The sequence below is a fragment of the Drosophila sulfurigaster genome, chromosome X, assembly GCF_023558435.1.
Source record: "Drosophila sulfurigaster albostrigata strain 15112-1811.04 chromosome X, ASM2355843v2, whole genome shotgun sequence".
Lineage (NCBI taxonomy): Eukaryota > Metazoa > Arthropoda > Insecta > Diptera > Drosophilidae > Drosophila > Drosophila sulfurigaster.
Genome location: NC_084885.1, coordinates 23788934 through 23808663, shown reverse-complemented (window position 1 = coordinate 23808663; position 19730 = coordinate 23788934). Strand labels below are relative to the sequence as shown.

The 19730-nt window shown below is 35.8% G+C and overlaps 1 protein-coding gene across 1 annotated transcript; it reads right to left on the bottom strand.

Moving 5' to 3' along the window:
• Positions 1-8656: 8656 nt before the first annotated feature.
• Positions 8657-19482, bottom strand: LOC133848914 (protein yellow). The gene is made up of 2 exons (XM_062284657.1): positions 19003-19482; positions 8657-10065 (listed from the first exon to the last, which is right to left on the bottom strand). The coding sequence occupies exons 1-2, from the start codon at positions 19244-19246 to the stop codon at positions 8684-8686; spliced, it is 1626 nt and encodes a 541-aa protein (XP_062140641.1). The 5' UTR covers positions 19247-19482; the 3' UTR covers positions 8657-8683.
• Between the last annotated feature and the right edge of the window lie 248 nt (positions 19483-19730).

Sequence of the window (19730 nt, the reverse complement as noted above, 5' to 3'; positions counted from 1 at the left end):
ATCATCGTCATCGGCCAGATGATGATCGACCGCAGGCAAAAGTGTGCTCCAGTTTAATTGAAAGCGGTTTTTTGTGTAACGGCCTTGATGACCAACAACAACAACAACAACAACAACAACAACTCGTCCGTGGCATGCTTCCAGTTCAACAGAGGTGTGAGGCTTTATCAGAGAGCCCCAAACAAATATGCACTAGTTACACACGCCAAAAGAGCTTAATAACACTGCGCTCATGTTGGCAACAGGCAACAACAGGCAACTGGGGCGAAAAGTTGTCAATAATATCTCACATCTGTTTTGCTGACTGACTGACTGACTGACAGATATCAATGCTTACAACTCGATTAACTCAGCTAAAGCTAGAGCTAAACGCATGATTTTATTTTGATTTTTGTATTTATATGAAAACGAAATTGCACTTACTACGTAAATGACAACAAGTGACAAAGATGCTATGAAATTGTTCATTTGATTTATTTATAATTATAAATAATACACGGAAATATGTTGATCATATAAAATTGAGAAAATAATGCAAATATTTAAGCATGTTTATCAGTCTGTTTGTTTGTCTGTCTTTCGTTTTAATTGAAATGTTAAGATTAGTCATTAATACTATGTTAGCTGTCATTTTGTAAGCAAAATATAATTTGAATTCTGCCCTATTCGACTGACTTCAACTGTTCATTGATTTACATGCTTCGATCTCGCAAATGCACTCAAAAAACGAACACTTTTCTAGATCTAGATCTAGAACATTCATCTTCATCACAGTCTTTATGTTTGCTGAAAATTTGTTTCGGTCGGATAAAAATTGTAAAAGTTACTTATGAAATAATTTTATATGTTTACTCTAAGCTATATTTTGAATGTAATTTTAGTATTCTTAGTATATATTTCCGATAATAATATCGTACGGCTTTTTTTAATGAACATTTTTTCCTCTATGATATATTTTCAGTGTAATCAGAGTATTTTTTAGTATATATATTACTTTTTTAGTATTAATTCGGTATATATTGAGAATTATACCGCATGAATTTTCTTTATGTAGGTATATTTTTACTATATCTTATGTTTTAATGCAATTTTTGTATTTTCTGGTGAATGCAGTATTTTTCAGTATTTTGATAATACTACTGCACGACATTATTTAGGTATATTTTTGAGAAAAAAACGCGTTGTAGTTGGTATATTTTTACTCTATGGTATATTTTGAAAGTCATTTTGGTATTTTTAGTATATCTAGCATTTTGTCAGTATTTATTTGGTATATTTTGAGAAGTGTACCTCCTGATTTTTATTTCTTTTTTAAATTTGTATAGTATAATGTTAGTATTTTTAGTATGTTTTTTCAGTATTAATTCAGTAAATTTTGAGTATAACACCAAACGGTTTTGCTTTTATTGAAAATAGGTAGCGGATATCTCACTCGACTGTAGTTTTATTATATGTTGTAAGTTGATTAAATGCTGGATCAATAATCATTATTAATAGGTGAAATATTTGAAATATATTATATTTTGTAAATAATTCCAAGGCAAACACAACTCACTTACAGCATATCACGTAGTCGAGTTGTCTTTGTAGCCGCTTTCTTACTTGTTTCCCCACTGGCTGCATTTACATTGATTGTATTGACGAAATGGAAATTTGTCAATTCTCACCTGGCAGCTGAGAGATGAGAGCTGAGAGCTCGCTCGCATATTTGTGGTCTTGTGGCAGCTACTAAATTGAACTGAATTAAATATATAGCTGAGAGTCTGAGCTTTTTCTTTTGCGGCTTTTTGCAGACTTTCAGTTTTCGAATGCGAATGCGGTTGACCCAGAGCCAAGGTCGCAAGCAGCTGAACGCTGGACGCTAGAGGGGAAAGCAGAAGAGAACAGGAAAAGGAAAAGGAAAGAAAAAATGGGCATGAAAAGTCTTTAAGATAAGTTGCGTTTGCGAGTTGCGTTTCGAACAACTCAATTGCAATTCAATCACAAGCAGCGGCAGCAACAGTTTCAGTCGTTTATCAATGGGTTTTATCGTGTCGCCGAGTACAAGAATAACCTTTTAATTAAACCATGCAACAGTTATTGCTGGAGCGACAACGATAACAAAATCGTTTGACGCTCGCTCTCATCGCTCGTTCACGCGTGTTTGTCATATCGGAAACCCGACTCTCGACTCTCAACTCTCGTCTCGACCGAACCGAATCTCCGTCTGAGACCGATTCTGATGTCCTATCCGCATTTCATATCCGACTTTGGGCTATGCCACATTTTATCGTCTCTCTCTTGACCACGATGACGATTGTCGCACGCAGCGTTTGCCTCGCGTTGCACGTTGCACGCTGCACTTGTGTTTTTATCAATGAACGATTGAGCCAAAGGTAACCCTAACTCTCAACCCTAAACCCAAACACAAACCCAAACTCAAACTCAAAACCAAAACTCTAAACCTCAAACTACAGCGAAAAAAGAAGAGTGTATAAAACGCTCTCATGAATGAATGAAACTGTTGCCTTCTGGCATTTGGCAAGCGATTAGATTGCGACTGCGTTTTGATACCCAGTAAACAGAGAAAGCCGAAAGCGGGTAGAATTGACGAGACTAGAGAGAACTGAACTTGAATAGCAAAGCAATGGACTGAGTTGTTTTGAGAATCACGTGGAATATAAAATAATTAAGAACTTTACATTACTAAAAAACAATTCAGCTAGTTGATTTTGTTTTTGATTTTGATAACATGAAAATATTATTAGAGAACTAATTTAAAGAGGAGATATAAATAATATATTAGCATATAAAATGAATATAATATAATACGTAACTTTAGATTTAGTTATTTATATTTATTATTGATTTTGTTAAAATTGAAAAAATATATTACTTTTCTTGGAATACTGAAAAGTGATTACAGATTCAGCTGCTTAAATTTGCTTTTAATTTTAATAGATTAAAGATTTAGCTGACAATATGTGAAATATAAATTTGTATTTTATTTATTTTTAGGAAAAATTAAAAAGCAATGTTTGTGAAATAAGCTGATGGCTTGCGCAGCAGTCAAAATCAACTAAGTGTAAAATTTTTGAAGATTATTCTTTTATTTCAATTAAGTCTTCAACTTTAATATCCATATTTTTAAAAAGCTGAAATTGATTTGAATTTTTTGCGTAAATTATGAATTTCAATCGAAGCTCATAGAAAAAAGGGAAAATCATTTTCAAAGATTATTCTCTAAATTGAATTAAACTAAAATCTTGAATTTATAGTATACATGTTGAAATGATAGAAAACGTTTACGCTAAGGAGAAAAGCGTTTTCAAAATTATTATTATCATTGTTGAATTAAATATAAGGTATATTTTGTGCTCTATTATATATTTTAAATGTAATTTCATTACATTTTTAGTACCGATTCGGGAGGAGAAAAGTGTTTTTATAATTATTATTTTCATCAATGAATTAAATCAAAATCATCTAACATTAATAGACAACTTTTTGGAAAAACTGAAATTAAAACTGAATAAAATTTATTGTATAAAAAATATGAAATGCAATTTATGAAGAACTAGCATTTAAATGCATTTGCTAATAGTAAAAGAAATGCTTCATGCGAACTAATTGAAGCTGATCTAATAATATGAGCAATTCTATAGGGTAGAAGGACAGTGTTGCTTGTCATTGAGTTTGAGATTGAGGCAAGTGCATTAGTTGCTGTTGCACAGCTGCATTCGATTTGATGATCGAATGGCAAAAAGAGGCAGGCAGAACAGATCAGAACTGAGCAGTCTAAAGGCAGAGACGGAGGAAGAGGCGGAGGATCTACCTGAGAGATACACGCGTATCAATGGCCAAGATACAATTGTATCTCATACTCATCATGTGCGTGTGTGTGTGTGGCTTTGTGTGTGTGTGTTGCTTGGACACACGCGACACACTTGTCCAGCCAAATATCCGACTATCAGCAGCATTTTTTTTATGCGCTTGCCACCAACAAAGCAACGTAGAGAACTCTTCTTCTTCTTCTTGCAATGCAATGCAAACAATTTCTTTAGTTGTCCTTTGATGTTGTTTTTTGTTGGTTACGTTTAAAGCGGCATAAAATGTCAGTCAATCAAGATAGTTTTCGCAAACTGAATTGAGCGATTAAAATGCACTTTCTTTTTATGTAGTTGTGTTGTTGTGTTTTTTTTTTTCATTTTCTTTACAGCTTCTTTTATTCACAATGCCATTCAATGAGTATTCAGGTTTATTTCTGTTTAACGCATTTCACGCCTTCACTTTTTACCGCTGCCATCAAAATCAATTACAACTTAGTTAAAAGACGCATAAAAATTGTTTACGCGTCGCTTTTAATTGAAAAAATACAAATCTGTGCGATGGCGAAACGAAAGACTTAAGCAACGAACTTGCCCCGACTGATGACTTAAGCAACGAACTTGTCACAGCGGGTCACAATTGTTGTTCGTTTGAGTGTGTGTGTTGCTGTATTGTTGGTGTTGCCACGCCCCATAGCCAGCGCCCGCTGTTTGTTGGCGCCTTCAATTAAGTAGCTCTATTTACAGCGGATGAGCTGCAATAACAACAACAACAACAGCAACAACAACGAGAGAACGTCAAGCTGCTGCTCAATCAGCAGCGGAAGCCATAAATGGCAGCTTGTTATTAACGCCGTCTAGCAGCAAATTAGCAGCAAGCAAAAAAAACTGAAAACTGAAAACAACCGCCAAAATCAGCGGCCAAAAGAACCGCACAAAAAAAAAATAAGTGCAACTAAAATCGAGCGCAAATACTCGCGATTTATTGCATTTGAATAAGCGAAAACCGTCACTAATGATAGTGCTCAAGCAGTCAGGGAAAGAGGGGAGAAAGGGGAGTAGAGGGAAGAAGGGGAGCAGAGGGAAAGAGACGGGTGCAGAGGTAGAGAAGGGAACTAAAAGTAGGAAGAGTGAAGAAAGATGCGTGGAAGAGTGACAGATATAGGGGAACTAAGAGCAAGAAGAAGGAAAAGAGAAGAGTGAGGAAAGGGAAGAGGAGGAAGAACTAAGGGGAGGTGGAAGAGCTAAGAGCAAGAAGAGGGGTGACCGAAGAGGGGAGCAGTCGGGAGAACTGAGGGAAGGAGAAAGACCTAAGGAGAGGTAGAAGACCTAAGGAGAGTTGGTAGAACTAAGGAGAGGTAGCAGAGGTAAGAGTAAGGAGAAGGCAGAGAGAGGAGCGAGGAAGGGGAGAAGGAGAAGGAGAAAGGGAAAGGGGAGGAAGAGGAAGAGGAACTAAGGGGAGGAGGAAGACCTAAGGAGAGATGGAAGATCAGGAGAATTGGAGAAAGAAGAAGATAGAAGAGCTAAAAGTGAGAACGTAAAGCTACCTAAATATTTGTTTAAGCTGTCAGAGGTGAGGGGAGCAAATGAAGAGAGGAGGAACTGAGAGCAAGATGAAGGGGAGGGAGAACTGCGAGGAGGAAGGAAGGAAGAACTAAGGGGAGGAGGAAGACCTAAGGAGAATTGAAAGAACTAAGAGTAAGAGTGAGAAGCTAAAGACTATCTCAATATTTGTTTTAGCTGCCAGTCAATGAAAATTTCTATAATTTGCATGCGGTGTTTTTTGCTGCTGCTTTGCTGCTGCTGTTCGGGATGCGCTCGCTCTAAAGCTCTTTTAGAATCCTGGCCAAGCGCTGCCCTATGTAAATCATGCCACAACACAAACCGCAAATTAGCCACACGTATTCCGACTGCCGACTGTCGACTGCTGCTGTCCAATTCCAGAGTACGTTTCTCGTTAACTCGATGCGATGCCTTGTTGTTGTTGTTGTTGTTGCTGGTTGCTCGTTGCTGGGCTGCTTAATGTTTTTCAATAAATTTTCAGACACGATTCGCGCGATTCACGATTCGCGGGGAGGAATCGGAATCCGGCAGCGTCAGACGCGTTAATAGAGCAAGTGTTGTTTTGCTCACTTTTGGCGTTAAGTGTTTCGCACAGCAGCCGCAAGGGAGATGGGGAAGGGGAAGGGAGGGGGGACAACGGCAGTTCGTAATCAAAAAGTAAATAAATGCCGGCCAGAGAGTCTTGAGCTGCTGCTGCTGCTGCTGCTTGGCTTTCGCCTTGTTTGTTTTGCTTGTCTGTTTTTCCCATTGCGAAAGTCACAAGGCAAGTGTGCCACGCCCACAATGCAGCACGCCCGCCCGGTCGCCGGCATAAATCATGCACCTAAATGACGCAAAGAGAGTGAGAGAGAGAGAGAGAGGGGGTGGCGGGTTTGGCAGACATCGCTCACAGGCAACTTTGCTGAAGCAGAAGCTTCGCAGAGCAGTTTCCCCCTTTGTAATTATGTGTGAATTTTGGCACAACCAGCGCGATGTCTCCCCCCTTCTCCCCTTCCCTTGCCCCTCTTTGGCAAGCCAACCCAGTTGCCACTTTAGTAGCTGCCCATTTCGGTTCGTTTTGCGTGGCGGGCGTGTGCATGCAAATGACTTTGGGATGCGGCGCCGACAGAGAGAGAGAAAGAGGCAGCCACAACCACCAAAAAAATAAATGCATTTATATTCGCCAACAAAAAATAAGATGAAACGAGTTTTTAGTGCTCTTCAACGATGCTGCCGTCAGCAGTATTATGAATCAATATTCACATTTGAATGCGTCAGTGAGTGAGTACAGCCGCCATTCAGTTGCGAGTGCCACTTAAAGCGATAGCCAAAGTGCGAAATTTTTTCATTGCTTGCATTGCATTTTGAGTAGTCCTAAAAGTATGCTGCAGTTTTTGTTTGTGTTGTGTGGGGCGCCAACTAGCGGCCATATTCAGTACTGCAGTGCTAAGTGGAGCGAGCAGCTAAAAGTATGCTATGAAAAGTGAAACCTAGCATTTCATTCATGAAAAACTTAGAAAGATGTTTTTAGTATTCAGTATTAGCTACTCTACTTACTAAAGTTAAACGATTTGATACTATTACTTAAATATATTTATTAACATTCAATAATGAGTGCTTAAATGAACCATAATGCACACAGAATTTGTAAATTCACAGCACAATCAATTGAGCATACAAAGTTAAGAAATTCAACTTGAAAAGTGCAATGTAACAGTAACCATAGAACTTGATTTGGAATGTGGCATTCACGTCTAAGTTTTGTTGTGCCTCAATAAGGACATTAATTAAATATTTTTGATCATTGTGTGGGGCGCCAACTAGCGACCATATTCAGTACTGCAGTAGTAAGTAGAGCGAGCAGCTAAAAGTATGCTATGAAAAGTGAAGCAACAAAGAAAGATCTCATCACATCTCTACTCTAAAATTAAGTGAGTTATTTTCTACTATTAATTAAATATATATATTAATATTCAAAAATGAATACTTGACTACTAAATAACTTGAGCTATGCAACATGTATATTGCAACAGGAACTTGTAAATTAATAACACAATGAATAAATATAGAAAATGATTTGATTTTTTTCAACTACAAAATTACTTTTTCTAACATGGCGTTTATATTATATGTAACATAGTAATAGAGATAGAAAATTTATGTTATTAAATGAAGAAATTTAGGTATTGTTAATCTTTTTGGAACAGAGATAGATAGATACTATAACAGATTATAGTAATAAGTATAGAATATAAACGTTATTAAATGAAGAAATTTAGGTATTTTTAATCTTTTTGAAACAGATAACTTTGTGGTAAATTATTTTCTATGGGTTGTATTTGCTTTTTTCTGACAATCTGGTATATTTTGCAGTCTATGGTATATTTAGAATGTAGTACTGCATCAATATTCTAAATATAGCCTTTGGTATATTTTTTAGTATTTTTGTGGTATATAAATTCGGTATATTGTGAATGTAGTATTATATCAATATACCAAATGAAGTCAACTTTAGTATATTTTGGTATATTTGATATAACCAAATATAGTATATTTTAATATGTTTGGTATATCTTGAAAGTAATACTATATTAATATACTAACTATAGCCTTTGATATATTTTTAGTATTTTGCAGTATTTTAAGTTGGTATATTTTAAATGTGGTACTACAGCGTATAACCAAATATAGTATATTTTAGTATGTTTGGTATATCTTGAAAGTAATACTATATCAATATACTAACTATAGCCTTTGATATATTTTTAGTATTTTGCAGTATTTTGAGTTGGTATATTTTAAATGTGGTACTACAGCGTATAACCAAATATAGTATATTTTATTATGTTTGGTATATCTTGAAAGTAATACTATATCAATATACTAACTATATAGCCTTTGATATATTTTTAGTATTTTGCAGTATTTTGAGTTGGTATATTATAAATGTGGTACTACAGCGTTGTTTTGCTTTTATTCAAAAGGGGTAGCGGGTATCTCGGAGTCGAGCACACTCGACTGGAGCTCGTAGAATCAATGAAATAATTCCAGAATCGATAATTATGAATTGAAATAAAAGAAGCGACCGAAGTTGTTTACAAAGATTTAATTTATTTATTTCTTACATGACTATAATGCAGATAAAATAGACAGCAGACAAAAAAAAACAGAGACATGAATAGTTGGCAATTAAAAAAAAATTAAAAACTTTATGAGTGTATGTGTGTGGGTGTATTTGTTTGTTTGTTTGTGTGCATCAAGTAGAAACAGTGCTGAAGTCCTTTTGTGATGGGTGAAAGCAATTCGTGGAGCGCTCTCTGCTCTCTGCTCTATCCTTAACCCTGATGATGATGATGCCACCAGCCGGATTGACGGGCATTCACATAGCTCTTGAGCGCCTCTCGCTGCTGTGGCGCCTGTGGCTGATGTGTGGGAAAGAGATGGGGTCCGCTCGTCTCGTAGTTGATGCCGTTGTGCTGATTGAACACATACGCCTTGGGCACATCCAAACCTCCGTTCGTTGAAGTGGAAACACTGACGCTTGAGACTGGCGATTGTCCAACGCCAGGGGCTGAGACGGCGGGCAAATAGGTGCGCGGGGGCGGTGGCGATGGTGTCCAGCTGGTGGAGAGCTGTGGCTTCTGCGGTGGTCGATACGGTTTGTAGATGGGCGTGACAACGGCGGGTTGTTTGGGCAGCGAGACCGCGTTCGAGGGTCCATAAGCATTGTTGCGCAGATCACAAACGGTATTCTCGATGAGGGCGCCCAGGGGTGCGGTGTAGATGCGGAAGTTGACATCGCTGTAATCGAGATCGGAGAGCAAAAAGACCGGCATCCGATCGGATAGAACCCAAACGTTCTTGTGCTCATCGATCTTGACGTCGGCGGGGAAAACCAAACCGACATCATCGCGATCAACGATGCCATGGAATTGCGGTGTATACGGCATCGACGAATGCCAACATCCGATGGCATTCTGATCGATCAGATTGAACAACTCGACACCATCGTCGCTCATCACACGCGCCGTTGTGTGCGCATTGCTGCCACGCTCATCGAGGGCAATGAACTCATGGTAACTGTCCTCGGTGCGCGATTCGTCGCGCAGAATGCGTGTCGACACAGCGAACTGACGATGACTGGCCAACGGACTGAAGTACAAGGTGCGATAGCCATCCGACCGGATGGGCGACAACGCAATGCCAAAGATGCCCTCTTCACCCCACTGGAAGTTCAGTCCAGCAATGTTGTAATCACCGCGCAGGGGATCGGGGAAGAAATATGAATGAGCGGAGAAACGCCACGATTTGTTCTGTTCCCACGAGTAGGCAATCAGTCCGTAGCCCAATTCATCCGAGAAATACGCGAAAGCATCGTCACAACTCTTTCCAATATCCACAGCGATGTTGGCAATAAACGTATTCGGGTTTGTGTCATCGCTGCGCAATTCGTAGCGACGAATGCGTGTGTTCGTGGTCAAATCAAACACATTCACCGCATAGGGACAGGGATTCGTTGTTGTGTTTCCGATTCCCACGGTGCCGGTGTCGAGCACCCAAAGACGTCCGCATTCATCGACTTTGATGCGATACGCTGTCGTTATGCTGTTCGCGCAATCTCCGGCCGTATTGCTGCGCCAATCCGGATACGGTATCAGCTCTGGCGACCCAGTCAAACTGTGATCCATATTGATGTAGGTCAGTGTGGCCGGAATGCCTGCAATAAACAGAGAGAGACACACAGAGAAACACGGCAAATTAGTTAATTGAGGAGCAATTATCGTTCGTTGTCATTAGACGGTAATTGCAAACAACGGCAAGAAGGCAATGACATCAGTTTAATTATATATTTGCATCATCATTAGACAAAGCTTTAAACTGTGTGTGTTGAGAGCATAGCAAAGGAAGACAACAGCGAAGACAGCAACCAATAATACAGTCGTGAATAAAGCATATGATAGGTAGCCGAGACATCAGCCAAGATAGCAGGCAAGACAGCAAACAAAACCACAACCAAGACAGACAAAACAACTACCAAGAAAGCAGCTAAGAAAGTAGTCGAGATATTAGTTACGGAAGCAGCCAAGATGGCAGTCGAGACAACAGCAGCAAACAAGACAGCAACCAAGACAGCAACCAAAACAGCAACCAAGACAGCAGACAAGTCAACAGCAAAGACAGGAGTCGAAACAGCAGTCGATACATTAGCCAAGGCAGCAGCCAAAGCAGCAACCAAGACAACAGCCAAGATACCAGTAAATACAGCAAACAAAACAATAACCAAGACAGCAGCCAAGAAAGCAGTCGAGACATCAGCCAAAGCAGCAGCCAAGACAATAATCAAGACTCCAACCAAAAGAACTCCCAAGACAGCAACCAAGACCAAGACAAGCAACCAAAGCTATCGAAGACACTATTCACAACGAGCACAACTTCATCATCTTCATTTATAAATATTTGATATATATATCACATATTCAATGTACTATTGAAAACCATAGCAAACACAATACACTAGGCAGCAGCCAACAAAGTAGCTAAGACAGCAACCAAGACATCGACTAAGCCAAGATAGCTGTCGAAAAGATCAGCCAAGACAACAGCAACAGAAGCAACCATGATAGCCGCCAAGACGATAAACAATGTCTCTACGGGACTTCATCATCGTTATTGATGAATAATTGATATTTATATCACATATTCAAATAGCAAACACAATAAACTAGGCAGCAGCCAGACTGCAGACAAGCCAACAGCCAATAATATTCTTTGGTTAGTGACAGCAGCCAATAAATCAATACAGCAGCCAAGAATATTAGTGACAACAGGCAAGACAACAGCTAAGACAGCAGCCACTACAAAAGTCAAGACAACAGTCATCAGCAACCAAGACAGTAGCAAAGACAGTAGCTAAGATATCAACCGATACAACAGCCAAGACAACAATTCAAATAACAATTAAGACAACAATCAAGACAACAGCCAAGACAGCAGTCGTGAGCACCAACAATAGCAGTCCTCAGCAGCCAAGATAGCAGCTAAGACAGCAACCAAGACAACAGTCGTCAGCAGCCAAGACAGCAACCGAGACAACAGCCGAGATAGCAGTCGCAACATCAGTCAATACAACAGCAACAGAAGCAACCACGAAAGCAGCCAAGATGATAAACAATGTCTCTACGAGACTTCATCATCGTTATTTATAAATAATTGATATCACATATTCGATGTACTATTTAAAACAACAGCAAACACAATAAACTAGGCAATAGCCAAGACAGCATTCAAGACACCAGCTAAGAGCAACACCAACAAAAAGATCAACACAAATAACGGATATAACATCACAAGTATTTTCATCATCATCAAAGTCTTCGTATTTGTCATGTTTGAGCCATGTTTAGCTTTGACTGTCGCATTTCCGCTCCAGTTGACGCGTTTTGCGGGCGTTTGTTTTTGCTGCCACCTGCCACTCTTGCCAACTCTGTAAACGTCTTGCCTAGATCCTCCTTCCCCTCCCCACCTCCCCCAACACAAATTGTGTTTACAATTCTTTCGTTGCGCTTTTATTGCACATTAGCTCCGACAATTTTGATTGTTCCTGCTGCTGCAACTTGCTTGCTGACTGCATTTAGACTTTATTAACTCGATTACCAGCATAAGATACACATCGCTTGAGCTCTGTGTTGCCACGCTGTTTGCCGCCGTGGGGGGCATTTGATAATCACCAAGCTGTGGCAAGTTGTGTGCCATAATTATCACTTGATACCCGTTTGGCAGCTGGTTTTGTAAATTGTCGAAACATTGAATATTAGTCGTGGTATTCTACAATTGGTCTTTGAATTGAATGTTCAAATAAATATAATTAAATGGATTTGTAAATATAATTACGATATTTTACATCGATTGCTGGAAACTAACAGTGTAAGACTTTAACATTTTCTAATTTATATAAAAATTCTTTTTTTTAAATTAAAAATCTTAAGTAGTACTTAAGAACTTTCATATTGCATAAAAGAGTAACTTCTCATACAATATTTTTGAATTTCTGTCTATTCGCTACACTTGATTTTTATATACAATAAGTTCAGTCTGATACCCCTTCAATTTAGCTTGAAACTAATAGTTTAAGACTTTATATTGATCCTTTTTATATTGCTTATATATAAATTGATACATTGAAACTTTGCTAAGCGAATTAATCTATAAAATATAAAAGAAACTCTAATATACAATATTATATGTAGAATATTTCGAGTTAATACATTTTTTTGGTATACTTGGTTTTTTCTCGATTTTTCTTTTCTAGAAGTGATGTTTGGTTAACAAAGACTTTAGTTTAATAGTTAAAGACTTTATAATTTCATATAACAATATTAGAGTTTTTTTTTTTCATAGAATATCTTTGTCTTGCTATCGATTTTTCATTACTAGAAATAAAATTTATGAATCGAAGATTTTGCTGTTACTTTTGGCTATATTTTGGTGATCGATTCGATCGATTTTCAAGCAGCCTTTAAAATTGAAAATGCCATTTTCATAGCAATTCAATTCATATTAAATTGAAAATAAGTAAGAAATGAATTCGTATTTTTGTTGGAATTGAATGCAAACTTATTCAATCAATTCATTCGCTTAAACTTTGCAGTAAAGTCAAAGATGCTTAACTTGAAATTTTCTCCAACTTTCCCACGTCGAGTTTGTGGCAACAATGTTGCAAAGTTGATGCAGGTGGCATTTAAATGAATGTGATTGGTAAATTTGATCCATTAGCTTGCTCAACTTCAGCACAAGTTGCATGACAGTTTCAATCAAACTCGTATCAAAGTTGAGCACACTAAGTGGATTTTTTATGTGTTTTTGTTGTTATTAGTGTAACGACTTGGCAGGCAATTAACTAGGCAAGTATCTCAATCTGAACGCTAAGTGGAGGATCAGTTGTCCAACAAGCTGTATCCTGGATCCTGAATGAACATTTGATTTAATGATGGGTTTCGGTTAACGCCCGAAAGCGTGGTAAATTTAACGTTTTTCTTCAAGTTTTGACATTGGATGCTTGTCAAGGCTGTCAAGCGAACAAGCGATCAAATGACCAAATGTCCAAGTGATCAACTGATCAGGCGTTCAACTGGTTGTTGGCAATCTATAGAAATTTCCAGTTGAATGCATATTGCAGATATTTTGCCGCCTGTGTGGTGGCAATCCGCAAAACGTTTGTTCCGACTGCAACTTGTTGCCTGTTGCCTGTTGCTGCCATCTCTCCACGAACAAAAACATGTGAGAAAGCTACAGTTGAGTGTACTCGACTGTGAGATACTCGCCATAAAAGTGCGGTATTAATATACAAACAAAAATATTTGAAATGAATATATGAATAAGATTTGAAATATACCATAATCAATATTTAGTATTTTGCTTGACTGTATTATTGGTATTATTATACAAATATACCAAAAATATACCAAAATCAATAATAGTTGAAATGAATATATAAAAAATATTTGAAATATACCATGATCAATATTTAGTATTTTGCTTGACTGTATTATCGGTAGTATTATACAAATATACCAAAAATATACCAAAATCAATAATATTTGAAATTAATATGTAAATTTTTTTTTTGAAATATACCATAATCAATATTTAGTAATTTGCTTGACTAAATTATCGGTCTTAGTATATAAATATACCAAAAATATACCAAAATCAATAATATTTTAAATTAATATATAAAAAATATTTGAAATATACCATTATCATTATTTAGTATTTTGCTTGACTGTATTATCGAACTTAGTATACAAATATACCAAAAATATACCAATATCAAAATTTGGTATTTCAAGCGATTATGAAATCCTCGTCATATTGGTGCGGTAATATTGTAAACATATATCAAATGAATATACCAACTATACTTAAATATACCACAATCAGTATTTGGTATTTCGATTACAAAATATACCAGATTTTCAATCAAAGCAGTCGGAACAGTGCGGTATTATTATAAAAATATATGAAATGAATATACCAAAAAATACAAAAATATACCATAATCAATATATGATTATGATATTTCCATAAGTCATAGATTACAAAATATGTTAGATAACTAAAGCTTAATTAAACTCAACTGCGGTAGCTGCTTTTTTTGCATATGAAATGTTTTGCTAAATAACTTTTACAATTTTTATTTGATAGCAAATGGGAATAAGCAATCATAAAATCTGTAGGTATGCTTGCATGTGAATTACGCTTCCTATTCGATTCATTTCATCTAAAGCAAACTTGATCTGCATGACGCGGATTACGAATAAATATGTATTTGTATATACCGCATATATATATAATCTACAGCTTATCCAAATACCAAATATTGATGATGGTATATTTTGATACTTTTGCTACATTTATCTATTATATTTGTATAATAGTACCGCATTATTACGGCGAGTATCTCGCGGTGAAGTGAAATACTACACTTGGATTATGGTATATTTTAGTATTTTTGGTATATATTTGTATATTAATACGGTCTATCGCACTTAAAATGTCGAAATACCAAATATTGATAATAGTATATAATAGTATTATTTGTTATATTCATTTTAGTATATTTTGATATTTTTGGTATATACATTTTTTATATATATTTTTATCAAGTCGAAGGCCCCAGCAGCCAGTTCTCTCTCTTCTCTAATAAATGTAGTATTAAATACTAGATTTAATATAATACAATAAGATACAATTTTTATAGGAATTAACACTTGACACTTGCTGATGCTACCCTTCTAAGCTATAGCTACCTCGTATCAAACACCGAAAACAGAAAAATGTTTAAAAAGCAATATCAAAACAACGCGCGGTGGCACATTTGATAAATCATTAACAACGCTTAGCGCATTTGCAAAATATTATATGAGTGTGTGTTTGGGTTGGGGAAAATGGAAATGGAAATGGCCAATGAATTTAGCGAAAACATTGAAACAAGCATTGAAACTTGAGAGCAAACAACCAGTTTGTCAAATCAAATCACATAAAGCAGCACATTAAAAGCTAAGCTCTGAACGCTCTGGCGATCGGTGGATCGATCGATTTGTAATTCAATTCGTTTGGTCAATTGCAATTGCAAATGACATGACAGACAATTTGTGGCGACTTCGATTCTGTGTTTGGTTTTTATTTTTAAATAATGTGAGAACTGCAATCATCGAGCAAACATTATTCAAAAAATCTGTCGTGTCGCATAAAAATCACAATAAACAGAAAATATATTGATTCATTGATACACATTTGATTGAGTATAACTTGTCAATTGTTGACATTGTTTGTTTGTTGCAATTATGAGTTTTACTTTTGATTAGCTAATTGATCTCTCTGTTTTGTTGTTGTTGTTGTTGTTGCTGTTGTTGTGGCTTTTGTGACTTTCGCTCTTTCGCTTCCATTGAAGCGAGAGATCATTGATTGTTGTGGCTTTTTTTTTTCGTTGAACCCTCTACTCATTACTCGATTTTCGACCTTCTGGGCCTAGCGGATATTAATGCAGACATTGGCATTCCAATTTTTTTTGTTTTATTTTTTTTTTTTTTGTGGGCATTGTGTTTGCCATTCTTAAGTAACCAAGGCCTAGGCTGGAAAGTTACTCAGGGATTAGCCCCAAAAAATATAAAAATGTAAAGTGCTGTCGAATGAGATTTTATGAAAAGCGAACGATAAGACAAAGATAAATTGCTGTTTAATACAAATTTTGAGACTCGGAATTTAAACACTTCAAATGGGAAACAATTCAACTTTAGCTTAAACAGCAATTTAGCTAACTACATTTGTCTTGTTGTCTTCAAAATGTAAAGAGAAATAAAGTAGTTTTGTAAATATTGTAAATTTGTAAAATGTATTTGTAAACTGGGGAAAAATGCTGAATAAGTGAATAGGAAAAAAGTATTTTATAAATACGAATACGAACTACAATATTTGTGAAATAAACTTTTTCTATTTTCATTTTCAGCAGATTCCAATATTTTGAAAATACATTTTTTCGATTCAAAATTTTTTTAAAATACTTTTTTCTATTTCCTTTTTTAGCAATTTAAAATATTGTTTAATACCTCGTTTCGCTATTTACATTTTTAACAGCTTACAATATTCTAAAACACCTTTTGTGGGTTCTAAATTGTTAAGCAGCTTACAATATTTGTAAAAAGCTTTTTTTTCTTTTTAAAATTTTAGTAGCTTACAATATTTATGAAATACTTTTCTTGCTATTTTAATTTTGAAGGCAGCAAGTGAAATGCAGTTAGAAAAAGTGCTGTTTAAGCTGAAGTTAACTTGATTTCAATTTAACTGGTTTAATTATAGTCACAAAATCGGTATTAAACAGCAAATTTATCGTTGTCTTATCGCCAACAGTTTACAATGTATTCAAAAATACGTGTTTTCTATTTACAATTTGGAGCAGTTTACAATATTTGTAAGATACCTTTTTTCTGTTTACATTTTAAGCAATTGACAATATTTCCAAAAATATTTATTTTCCATTCAAGCCTTTAAACAGTTTACAATATTTTCAAAAATACTTATTTCTGTTTAAATTTTAAGCAGTTTACACTATATTTTAAATACTTTCTTTACATTGAAAACATTGAAGAGTTTACAATACTTTTGAAAAACATTTTTTAAAAACACTTTTTCAGCAGCTTGCTATATATTCAAAAATACTTTTTTCCCAATCAAAATTTTTAGTAACTTAAAGAATTTTGTAAAATACTTTTAAATTTTCAACATTTTTCAGTAGTTTATAATATATTTTAAATAAATGTTTCTATTTATATTTACAGCAACTTTAATGAATAGAATTTATCACGAAGCGGAAGTTTGACTAATATTATAAGGTTAGTCTTGAGTAATAAATTTGAATAATTTAAACAAAGTCTGCACTACTTTTGCTTCATTAATGCATTCAATATCGATTAGTTTAATTGATGAATTTGCATTATGAATAATTGCAATGCAAATATTTTTATTTGGTGGCCAACTCCCTTGACCACACAGAGCAAAAAAAAAAAAGAATAGAAGAGGTTAAGCCAACATTCGAACTCAAGCTCGAACATTCGAATACGAATATGAATATGAATGCGAATGCGAGTATTCACACTCGTTGCACTCGAAATGCAACTCTCACTTTGCCAGCTAAACGCGATACGCGATACGTACTTATATTTATATTTAATTTTGTTTCGTTTCGATTATTTGTTTTTTTTTTTCTTCGCATTTGTAACGGTAAAGCTATAGTCAAGGCTATGAAGAAGCCTTCACAATTGGCACTTGTTATTTATTTCGTTATTTATTGGTTCGTTTTGTTTGTGATGAAGAACCAAAATCAAAACCAAACTCAATGCCGCATTCATTCATTTAAACACTTTGCTGTTGATTTCAACTGTTCAATTGCATTTATTTGCTAGAAATTGGTTTTATTTTTTTGGGAAATTCTAACTCTGCTATTATTTTTTGTGTGCTGAATTCGTTGTCATTGTATTGGCTTTTTCATGTTGTTTAAATATTTGTTTAGTAGAAGAAAAGTGACCAAATTAATTTAAAACCAAGAAATTCTAACATTTGGCATTCGCATTTTCATAAAAATTTTTCTTCATAAATATTTTTATTTGAAAAAATAATAATTTGCGGAAATATTTCTCATGTATTTATTATGATCTACAAAAATTTGTTTTCACACAGTTTAAAGAAGCTTTTATTAATAAATTTGTAATATGAATTTTAAACTTACATAATTTAAAAGCACAGTTTAGGAAATACTTCATTTTTTGGTGAATTAGTAATACGAATTTTTATCAGCTTTAACAGCATTGAGAAATTAGTAAAAATATACTAAACAAATATATACCAAAGATTCTAAAATATACCATAATTAATATTTGGTATTACACTAAAATAAAATGTAATTAAAGTCTTGAGCTCAAAACAGATTTAATAAAAAAGAAAAATCAGCTTCAAGAGCGTTGAGAAATTAATAAAAATATGGTCAATGAATATACCAAAAATTCTAAAATTATACCAAAAACAAAATTTGATATTCCACTAATATAAAATACAATTAAACACTTAAAGACAGAAAACAAGATAATTACAGAAGGAAAAATCGAATTAACGGTTTGACTAGATAAGACAAGATAATTTAAGGAAAAAGAAAGATCTAAATCAAAAAAATGTGAATTAGCTAATTAAAACGCAGCATCGAAAACAAGTGAAAAATTGCTTGAATTCTTGCGTGTGGAATTAGCCAAGACTGCTCTGTTAGCCTATAGGCAGATTGTCAGAGATTAGCTTCAGCGAAGACAAGTTACCAAAACCAAAACAAACAAAAAAAACTTGCATAAATTGCAGCAGCAGCTAACTGTTTGTTAGTCAGCGTTAACTGTATTCACTTGATCAATTTGTATGCTCGACTGTGTCACGGGGGAAAACAGAACGAAATCGGAATTGGAATCGCGAATCGCGAATCACGAATGTGCGAAAGATTTCCTTTTGAAAAGCTTTGCTAATGATGACCAAAGCTGGAGGAAGTCTCTATTTGTTTTTTGTTTCTCGATTTTTCTCGATTGTTTCCACATTTTGTTTATGGATGTATGCAACTTACCATCACGCCAACGGGGAACGGTGACAAACAGACGATTGCCAAAGTGCTCGACGCCAACGGGCAGAGCGTTCTGTGGAATGTAATCGCCGGTGGCAATCGCCTGCTCCTTCAGCCTCTCGCTGGGGAACGCAAAGTCCAGTTGATTCCAGCTGTAACGCTCCTGCAGCTTGTACGCAGCTTGCGTTAGGCTGGCGCAGAGCAACAGCAGAAGAAGGATGTTTTTAATTGCCTGTTGTGCGTACATGGCGTATGCGCAATTTAATTAGTTCACACACACACACACACAAACTCAGTGAGCAGCACACACCAACAACAGTAAAAAAAAAAATGTGTAAAGCAAGTGTTGTCCTTTAGCTTTTTTTTGTGTATATATATTTTTGTGTTTTTTTTTCGGCTTTGAAGTTTGTTTTATTAGAAATTTAAGGACTCCTTTTTTTTGAGTAGTGTGTAGGGGGGAAAACTCAGCTCAAGCGGCTGCCGCGTTTCTGACTGTGTGGCCATAATTTAGCGTCGACGTTTTATATAAACTTATTTTGCAGTCAGCGTCGGCGTCGACGCAGCCAACGCAACGCCAAGCAGAGCAGAGCAAAGCAAAGCAGAGCAACGCCTCCTCTTCGGCGAGGCTCGTTTTTTGAGCTTCGTCTTCGTCGTCGTCTTCGTCGTCGTCTTTGGCGCGCAACAACTTCGGCTACGCTTCGGCTTCGGCTTCGGTTTCGATTTCGGCTTCG

Excerpts from the sequence above, each read along its gene's own strand:
- LOC133848914 (XM_062284657.1), bottom strand. The coding sequence starts at position 19,246 with ATGTACGCACAACAGGCAATTAAAAACATCCTTCTTCTGCTGTTGCTC. Across the intron at positions 10,066-19,002 it reads CGTTCCCCGTTGGCGTGATG|GCATTCCGGCCACACTGACC; the intron begins GTAAGTTGCATA and ends TGTTTATTGCAG.